Raw genomic sequence first — 10,919 nt, 5'->3', positions numbered from 1 at the left:
TTGTATAAACTATCAGAATAGACTGCTAGCGATAGTCTAGCACACTTAGCAATTAGCTTACAAAATGCTAAATAGCTAACTGAAATAAAATAAAATTCAGAATCCACAGCTTCAGTTACATATTCATATATGTACAGTGACAAATAATTGAAAAAAGAGTGCTTACATAATAATATACTTGAGCGAAATCTGTTTGATATTTATTTACAATTAAATGAAAATGTATTGCATTTATATTAAATGTGCTTAATGACTAATGAATAATTTTTTATTAGGAGCTAGTCAGCTAAAAAAAAGCTCCTATACTGAAGTAACTAAATCTGACTATCGATGCGGTTGCGACTGAAATGAGTTAATTTGCTTTTTAAATTAAGATATTTGTGATCTAATTCACCCGGCGGGAGGGCGAACAGACCGTGACGCCATTCGAGCCTTCAGTATGACGCATGCTCTGTTTTAGAAGGAAATATTTTGTTTGCATATTTCCCTTCTTACAAGTCTGCTAAGGGACAAAAAAAAAACGGAGTGGCTGGTGATTCGTGCAGGCCTGGATATGGAGTGGAAGAGTAACACTCCGCACCGTTTCGGAAACTTGGAGGAGTTTCAGTCGCACACGGAGAACAATAAACATTCTTCGGCTCTCTAAAGGCACAGTAGGAAAGCTTGGAAACACACGCTGCTACTGCTGACTTTCTCAGCTCCGTCGGTGAGAGACTGCAGCTGGACAGAGGACGGGAGAGAAAGACACCCTACCCTCTCATTTGGAGCTGAAGTTCGGGTGCCTCGGTCCTCTAATACAGCGCTTTTAAGCTTGTTAGTCATTTGGATGGGAGCGTGGTCAGAGGATACCATTAGTGTCTGTTTCCCACCACATAACGCCGCAAGAAAGACCTCATGCATTCATAAATCAATGTAGACAACTTTATTTTATGTTTTTTTAAGTTAACTGTTACAGCATGAGATACTTTTATCTCTGCTATACACTTTTGAGACAAGTTGTTGTGACACGAAAGCGTTCATCTATAGCTCTTTCTGAGTGTTAGGACTTTTATTTTGTTAGCTTCCACTTGTTAGGTTGTCTTGAAGAGCTTGTCTAAATAAAATGAACATTCTGGCAATATTTAGTGGACTAAATTTAGTTGGTTTAGTTAGCTTGCTGTGGCAGAGGAGGAAATCTTTAGGGGATTACAGCTTGAATTCCTCACAAGCTTTTGTGGCTACGAATGACTCTCGGAATGAATTGTGAAATTAATCAAATGGATTATGTTTATGAGATTTTTTTTATGGTGTTTTCTTGTCCTTTTTGGATTTTATTTGATCTTTTTCTTTTAACGCTCGTTTCTCCTATGAACCCTGAGACTGTAAGATTCGAGGAGCCGGGAATAAAAATTAAATAAAAAACTTTCCCACTAAACAAAATTTCACCAAAGAACACCTAAACTCAGTTTTTATTTGACATTCTTTACTTTGCAAAATTGTTTTATTTATTTATTTAATTTTTTTACATTTTTGTTTTAGTATATACACTAGTCAATTGATTCATTTTTTTTTTTAATTGTACTTTAATTTATTTTGTAATTTAATATATTAGAATTTTAGCAATTTGTTTTTGTTTAATTGTGGATGCTTTTTTAAAATTTAATTTAACTATATATATATATATATATATATATATATATATATATAATTATTATTATTTTTTTTTTTTCCTTAGCTGTCTCAAACCTAAACTGCCTTTCACTACACCTCTTTACAGACATCCATGTAGCACGGAGATGACCTTTCATCACCAAATGTGCATGTCAATCAAACTGAACGGCACATGCCTGTATCCCTTTAGCTCTGCCAGATTATTTAACAGAATACCTTAAGAATTAGAGGTAACAAAAGCCGACGTTCGTTTGCTCACACTGCATCGAAGGACTGTTATTGTTGACACTTTCTCATATGTGGCAGCTTTTCTCTAGCCGTTCTATTGACGCCGCGTCTCTCTTTTTGAGCTCAGAACACGCAGCTGTTGTTTCTCAGTAGGGCCCTTGAGGGTGGAGGGTATTCAGGAGTCCCTAACTTTGCCCTTTGACCCCTCTTTGCCTCCTTTTCTCACTTTCTCTTTGATTTTAAAAGGGCCGTCTACCCCCCACAAAGAGCCCCTTTTTATACTGCAGTCTCGCACACAGTGGACAGAAGGGTGTTTTGAGCTCACCTCCCAGTTTTCAGACAAAAGTTTCAGGTGAAAAAGAGCTTCTCTGCATCTTTCCCAGACTCGGTTTGCACAGTACTGTAAGTCTTTAGGTTTCCAGTGAAATGCATTCAAATTAAGATGAATCTTACTAAAATATGAATATAGGTAATTTCTCTCTAAGATGAAAGAAAATATAGTAAAATGCATCGAAAAGTTAAGCATATTCTAAAATAATTTTTATTGTAGGATTTACTTACTTAAAACCAAAAACAAGACATTGAACTAACAATTTTGACACATTTCAAACATTTTTAATATTTTCTTGTTAGACAAAATCCAAAAACATTTATTTAATCAAAATTAATAAAAAACATAGAGATTAATTATTTGGATTAGCATGAATTACTCAGTTGGTGAGACAATTTTTTTAAAGATAAAAATGAATGATTAATTGTATTTATTATGTATTACTTTTTGTATATGTATATATATATATATATATATATATATATATATATATATATATATATATATATATATATATATATATTTTTTTATTCTGCATTTTTAATGAAGATTCTAATAAAATGTAATGTAGCATAGTCCTATATATAATTAAGATGTATACTATTTAATTTTTTTTTTTTTTGCAAAAGAGAGGGAGGGAATCAATACAAATCATATATATTTATTTATTTATTCATTAATTTACTACTTATTCCTTTTTTTATTTACATCAAATATTGATTTACTGTTTATATTTACTTAAAATATAATTATTACTGTCTTCTAAATTCGGTGTGAAACATGGCCCAAAATTCGTCTTGACAGATGATATCAACTCATTTATGCCAGCCGTACGTTTGAATAAATTAAGTAGGTTATTCTTAAATTAAATTTTTACATGTCAGCAATACATAGGATCATATACATCATTTGCTAAATGCATTTTAAAATCGCACAATCAGAACGGGCAAAGTTGCCTAGCAAACACGATTTGTTTGCCCTTATACAGCAACAATCTGTTCTCGGACCAGGTAAATGACGCCTGTTCGAGAGAAATACTGAGGAGCTTAGGTCTTACGTTGACTCAGCGACTCAATATTTGCACAAACACTCGAGATACACGTTCTCCCTGAAAGAGTTTCTTTGTGTCGTCTCATGCTCACTTTCTGTCTGTGTCTCAGGCCTGGACGACAGTCTCCAGCAGTACGTTCCTAACTTTGAGAGAGCGAAGATCAGCGGAGAGCAGCTCCTGAAGATTTCCCATCAGGACCTGGAGGAGCTGACCATGACCCGCGTCGGTCATCAGGAGCTGATCCTGGAGGCTGTGGATCTGCTCTGCGCATTGGTCAGTACTTCAGCTCACTCCCGTCCAATCGGGTTTCCTAGAGAAGCCTTGCCGTGTTTATCAGCGAGCTGAACGTGAGTCATGCGGGGAATTGTTTTATATATATAATAAATAAGCTTTCCGTCGATGTGTGTGTGGGTTGTTAAAGTTGTCCAAATGAAGTTCTTAGCAAATGCATACGATATTGATATATCGTGGTAGAAAATGTACTAAGTATCTACATGGAACCTGATCTGTACTATCCTTTTAGCATTTTTAGCCTTTAGCTTTAGCATTGAATTGTTTTTTAATTGCTCCTGCTACTATTGCTACAAATGTACCTGCACAACTTATTGGTTTTGTGCTTAAGGATAGTATACTGTGTACATACAGTACATATACAACCTGAACGTATATGATATGACATTTTTAATGTAATCCAGGCCATATAAAGCTGTTATCATGTTAAGAAGTAGTTTAGCGTCCTGTCAGAAATGGTGTTATCTAACACTGGAAGAGCGTGAGCTCTGTTTTAGGTGGAGACCGCCGCTAACAGGAAAGCAGAGATTTCCCAGGCATTCCGATCAGCTGCTTTCTCTCACTTCCTTCCCAAGATTTCTTCCCAGCTTCCCCTGCTCTCTTTTTTTTCCCATTCAGACATTATTAATGACCACAAAGTGCACCTTAAAACGCATAGCGGACTAGAGGAAACCTGTCCCCGTATAAACCCGTGTGTTTTTGTGCGCTGTTAACAAACCCAGAGTTGTAGACAGTGCTGATTTTTATCACAGAAGCTGTGCTAGCTGCCGCTCTGTCCCAACATTGTGGAGGATATGAATAGGGAGGGTCAGCTGGAACAAACAGTGTCCACTGTCTCCATTCAGTGTCTGATACAGGACCTTATAATAAGAGACTGCACCCTAAAGAGACTCCATGAGACGCTTTCTGTTTTCTTTGCCGTGTCTCTGTGTAATTTGTACTTTTAGAAAGGAATCTCATATGATGTGATAAGTGAACGTTGAGTGTCTTAAAGGGATAGTTCACCCAAAAAAGTGATGTCTTCACTTATTCAGCCTCATGAAGTTCCAAACCTGGAGTGCAAATAGATAGATAGATAGATAGATAGATAGATGATTGATAGATAGATAGATAGATAGATAGATAGATAGATAGATAGATAGATAGATAGATAGATAGATAGATAGATAGATAGATGATTGATAGATATGCATTTTTAATATTACTAATATCATGATATGTTGTGTGTTGTTTGCCAGCATACATGAAAATCCTACAGGTTTGCAACATGTAAGTGTGCAATTGACAACAATGAGTGAAGTAATCCTTTATATCCTTCCATAAGTGTACAAAAGGTACGTTGCCTTGAAAGAACACGCCTGCAGCTAACAGCAAGCGGAAGCTGTACCTGTCAGACCGGGTGGCTGTTCACAAGGATGTCGTTGAGAAAAGATTTACCTCAGTCGTTCTACGTTTGCACCTGTTTAGGCAGAACTGATCGGAGAAGCGCAGAAGAGCTGGAACGGACAATGCTGTGCTGAATTTGTAAGAGGTCAGCTCTAGCTCTCGTGGGTAGAATGTTCTGGAAGATATCTCCTGGAGAGCAGGAAACAGATGTGACCCACCCACCTGTCAGAGAGCCCCCCGCCCAGACACACACACACACACACACACACACACACACACACACACACACACACAGAGCGACCAGCGCAGGAAAATATCTCACGCCATTGTTCCAGTGGTTTCCGCCCAGCCTCATCTCAACTCTGTCTATCTGTTCGGACTCTGGGTATTTTTAAAATTGCTTTCATGAGCGTTAGAGGACGTGCTTAACTCACCGGCTCTGTCTGGCTCCGTTCCACAGCGGTACCATAGTTTAGTACAATATGTGAATCTGGACCAAAATAAGTCGTAAGGGTACATTTTATGAAATTGAGACTTATACATCATCTGAAATAATCGTTTGAATAGATAAGCTTTCCGTTGATGCATGGTTTGTTAGGACAGGACAGTTTTTGGCTGAGACACAACTATTTGAAAATCTGGAATGTGAGTGTGCAAAAAATCTAAATACTGAAAAACTTGACTTTAAAGTTGTTCAAATTAAGTCCTTAGCGATGCATATTACTGATCAAAAATTACATTTTGATGTATTTACAGCCATTTACACATCTTCATGCAACAGGATCTTTATTTAATATCCTAATGATTTTTGGCATTAAAGAAAAATATCATTTTGAGCCATACAATGTATTGTTGGCTATTGCTACAAATATACAGTACCTGTGCTACTTATGACTGGTTTCGTGATCCAAGGTCGCATATAAGACAAAATATAAGATTCAAAAATATGTTTAATGGACTCATCTGGATCAAAACAGTTATCAATATTAAACAATCAAACATTCTCTCATGGTTCGCTTTAATAATTATATTAGAGTACTTGGGATCTTGTTTTGACTTTTTCACAATTGCAAATTTAGATTTTTCTATTGCAGTTTAATATTTCTCCTGACTACCTAAATAAACAACCAATGAGCAATGCATTTATTACACCGTTTATTTTTAGCACAATATTTATTACACTTTATGTTAATGTTGGTTAATGAAAATGCAGTTCATTGTTTATTCACGTTAGTTCCCGGTGCATTGACTAATGTTAACAAACACAATTGGGGATTTTAATAATGCATTAGTTAATGCTAACATTGACTAAGATGAACAGGTGCCTATCATAGTTCAAGTTAACTAATGACCCTCAATAGTTAACTTGGTCTTAGCGTTGCGACTTTAATTTACATCCGAGACTTCTCATACATTCAGTACTGTTTTACATGTCAGAATTGTGATTTACTTTACTTCTTTCTTTCAACTTTGTTCTTGCAAGTTTATAACTGCTTTCGCCAAAAAAAGGGATAATGACTTTATGTCTCGCAGTTTCGGTACTTTGGAGTGTTTTGCGTAAGTGCTTTAAGATTTGGGCTCCTCCTCCGTCTGTCCTTCTCATTTGTTCTCTCAGGTATTTTGGTGTCTGCATTTTAGTGGCTGCTGATGCCTGTCTGGCTGATTAAAAATGAGTAATTTACTTAAAAAGTACCGTTCTTGTTTATGCACGTGGCATTATACCAAATTTGACACCAGCCAGACGCTGTTGGAATTGCAATGCTTGATCAAAAAGCCATTTCCATTAGAGGTGAGATGTTAAATAAAATGCTTGTTCATTCGAAACGAAACGAGATTCTGCATTATGCAACTATTCCTCCTCACCTTCGAGGAGGGCGGCTTGAAATGAGTAGGGATTTCCCTTTATCGTTCCTTTAATAATTCAGCCGCCACGAACTCATCAGAGCTGGAGCTTCGTCGTAATGCAAAAACAACAGGGGGACGATTCCAGGAGAGCACCTGCATCCTTCCTGAACCCAGTGAGGTTAATGTTTCTCTCAAGCACCTGCGTTCTGTGGTTGTTGCAGCCGACCAGGCCAAAGTCTGCGCAGTTTTTTGGCCCACTTCAAGTCCACGCGGACCGCCTGTCGGTCAGCGTCTGGCTGGGTTCAGAGCAAGAGACGGGTTTTCTGGAATCTCTTTGAAGTCGGGCAGCGACCGTGGTCACGCGTCGACTCTGACCGGTGCGCTGGAATGCGGTGGGATTTTTAGCTGGAAAGGTTGTGAGAATGACCCGTGCGCCGTAACCGCTGTCACATGGCATCACAAACACAGCATGCTTCACATTTCGTATCACTAAAGCGGAAGATACACAAATGGAAACTGCTTTAGCGCTCGATAAGCCAGGCATTTATTAGTGGTGCTGTCAGCCTCGCTGTTATTATTACTTATTGTTATGGATTTGGAGAAAGCCCCTGAGCATAAGTTTTAAATCGAGAATAAAATGGGACAGCTTGCCCCAATTTGCTGCGTTTGTAGAGTGCTGTAAATCTTAAAAGTGTATTTTTAAAAGCTGTACGCTTTTATGACCTTTTTAAAAAGTGCACATTTAAAGTAAGTTTTACTTTAAAGTATGTTTTAATAATCTTTTAACTTGCTTAAAAGGACCACAGTTAGCTGTAGTGTTATATAAAACTATGTTATAGTAAATATATACACAAAAAAGTGAACCAAAATTAACATTACAAATGTGTGAAATGCAATACTTACAATCGTAATTAATTGTGTCCAAAATAAATGTTATTTTTTTCACATAATTACAGTTTAAATGCACACACGTACAACATATAGTTAAAAAATGTATATATTATATTCACATATATACAATATTTAAATATATTTAATATAGAAACATATTTTTATATATATATATATATATATACATGCGTGTGTGTATTTTGTATATACACTGTACACACACATATATTATGTAAAATATATATATATATATATATATATATATATATATATATATTGGATGTGATTAATTGCAATTAATAGTTTGACAGCATTATATTATATTAGTGTATGCTAGTTTTACCAGTTAACGCTTAGCGGTACACATTAACCATATTACAATGACAACAAGCAAATATTTGCATTTAACATAAATTAAACTATAGTGCATTTTCATTAAATTGCAGGTATTGTGTTGAGCGTTTAAAAATATTACATTCAGTTCGCACTTAAAGTGATAGTTCACGAATGGAAATTGAGTCATCATTTACTAACCCTTTCGTGTTGTTTCAAATTAGTTGTTTCAAAGTTTCTTTCTTCTGTCGAACACCAAAAGAAGATATCTGGAACAATATGAGCAACCGAACAATTGACGCTCCTCATTGACTTCCATGGTAAAGAAAAAAAAATGACTATTGAAGTCAGTGAGTACCATCGGTTTTAAGCATGCGTTTTTAAACATTTCATTTCCATTTTTAGAGGTTGCCCAAAGCATACTTCTTTTTCAAAAACGTATATCTGCAGATCTCTCTCTATCTCTACAAAAGGACCACTTTCTTTAGAAGAAAATGACTAATGCAAATGCTCGTTTGTTTTTTTTTTGCAGAACTGCGGCGTGGAGACCGATAACTTGAAGACCCTGGTGGGTCAGATGCGAGCAGCGTCCAACAACTTGCACAACTGTGCATCGGAGCGCAGGAAAAACCCCACTTACGATGGAGGAAGTCCAAACAAACCACCTAACGTGTTCCTGACCGCTGTGGTGGAGCTGATAGGGGCTGCCAAGGGCATGCTGGCCTGGCTTGACAGGTGAGTGAGATTCTCACACAGAGACACTCTCTCTGTCTCTCACAGACTTCGCCTACGAGGAATGTTCCAAGCACTTTGGCTAACGTAACGTAAGGGCTGTGCAAATGTTTGGAAGAAATGTTCTTAAAATAGTTTTAACAGGACGTCTTGTTAATATTCTTAGAATTTTTAGGAAAAAAAATGTAATGTCCTCAAATGCTGGTTTATGTGAATATTTAAGATTCCTGCTTCGGTTACAAATATTGGAACAGTTCACTCAAAAATTTTAATTTGTGCACTCAAGGTTAGCTCACCAAAAACTGAAAATTCGGTCATTAAATATTCACCCTCATGTCATTCCAACTAAAAACCGATACTGACACTGTTTTTTCAAGTTTAATAGTAATCTTAAGTACTAAACGTGATGTGCGGAGCTGGTGTTTTTGTTGTTTTTATTTCATTATTGAGATTAATTATTTATGCTGCTCGACGGATTCGGCGGCATTTGCCGTGAAGTTAGGGTTGGCAGGTTTTCAGTACAATACCCTGGTAAGTTCACAGGGACTAAATATCGTGTTATTTTGGTATTCAATGATATTCAACGGCCAAAAAGGCATTTCCGGCATTGCCAATAATGTAGACTAAAAATAGTAGGCTCAATTGTGTTTTATAAATATATGTGAAGGAACAGCTTAATAAATTGTGCGCACGATTTAACAAATCGAGGGAACGAAATAGTAACTGTGTAAACGTTGGTAAAAATGCAATGCAACTACCGTATTCAAGTTAAAATAGTCCACGTGACATCAGTGGTTGAACTGTAACGTCGCGAAGCTACGAGAATAATATTTTTGAACAAAGAACAATGAATAGGCCGTCAGATTCAATGTTATGCTAACCTTCAAGTAATGTTCTATTTTCGTTAAGAAAACGTAACTTTTCCAACGAAGCCACAACCAAAAGCGTACCTTTGGAAAACATTTCTAGGTCGCAACAGTGTTTTCATGCTAGATATGGGTTGCAGTACAGAGGGCCGTCTTTTTAAATGACTGCAGGTCAATTTCAGCATCACATTTTTTACTGGCAGGCGTCTCACCAGCTCTTGCTTTGGTTTTGTGTTCAGTCAAAACAGTTTAAATCTTTCCTCGTGATGTCACGCAGGCCGTCGGCATACAGGCATACACGTACGTATACGTAGACTGCATGCTTGGGCTTGAAGACGCACATACCGGAATGCGCGAACGTGTGTGAATTTCTCATGAGCGTTTGGATGAGTTACACTTGTTCTCTTGTTTTTGTCCGCAGGACTCCCCTGACAGGAATCAGTGATTTCACCTCAACCAAAAACAAGATCATTCAGCTCTGCCTGGAACTGACCACAACTGTCCAGAAGGTTTGTGTTTATTTAGCTTCGATCTCACACTGAAAAATACGAAAATGCTTACCTGAAATGGTTACCAAAAATGGAAATGGAGTAGTTTTATTAAGTCAAATGATTATTAAAAATCTCTCAACCATCATTAAACATCAATGTACACCAACAGAACTACTTTCTATTTGTGTAAAAGTGCAGGTTGCTATGTTTCATTCATCAAGTTTGCATCAAACTGCTCAAAAATTCTATTAAAAAACTGTATTATAGTTATAATTTAATCAGAATTTCTTTTTTTTTGACTTTCATAATCAAAATATTACATTCGGTAACACTTTATTTTACGGTTACACCTATTAGTTGCTTATTAGAATGCGTATTACTAGAATATTAGCATTTATTAATGATAAATAAGCACATATTATTGCCTTGTTGTACATGACCTTATTCTACATCCCTAATCCTACTCAATACCTAAACATAACAACTACCTGATGAGCAGTAAATTAAGCATTTGTTGTATATTGTTTAAACTTAGGGTTATTATTGTTTACTGTTAACTAAGAACAAAAAAAAAAAAAAAAAAAAAAAAAAAACACTGTACTTGAAATAAATAGTTAGAATAACTAGTTGTCAAAGTACTAAAGTACTCAAATAAGACTAAAATAAATATATATTATATAAAAAAATATATATATATATATATATATATATATATATATATATATATATTATATCCATTTAGAATTGAATTGCATACTGTATATATATTAGACTTTTTCAGAATTCATTGAATTCATTAAATTCTATTACATTAAAATGTCTAG

The 10,919-nt window shown here is 36.0% G+C and overlaps 1 protein-coding gene across 1 annotated transcript in view; it reads left to right on the top strand.

Moving 5' to 3' along the window:
* LOC122324828 (connector enhancer of kinase suppressor of ras 3-like) overlaps positions 1–10,919 on the top strand; it is a 37,512-nt gene that overhangs the window by 5,898 nt on the left and 20,695 nt on the right. Inside the window, exons 2-4 of the mRNA XM_043219514.1 lie at positions 3,370–3,533; positions 8,539–8,741; positions 10,026–10,113. Of these exons, the coding sequence (XP_043075449.1) occupies positions 3,370–3,533; positions 8,539–8,741; positions 10,026–10,113 (455 nt within the window). The remainder of the gene's footprint in view (positions 1–3,369; positions 3,534–8,538; positions 8,742–10,025; positions 10,114–10,919) is intronic.

Source organism: Puntigrus tetrazona, chromosome 20, assembly GCF_018831695.1.
Source record: "Puntigrus tetrazona isolate hp1 chromosome 20, ASM1883169v1, whole genome shotgun sequence".
NCBI classification, from domain to species: domain Eukaryota; kingdom Metazoa; phylum Chordata; class Actinopteri; order Cypriniformes; family Cyprinidae; genus Puntigrus; species Puntigrus tetrazona.
This window is presented reverse-complemented; position numbering and strand designations above follow the sequence as displayed.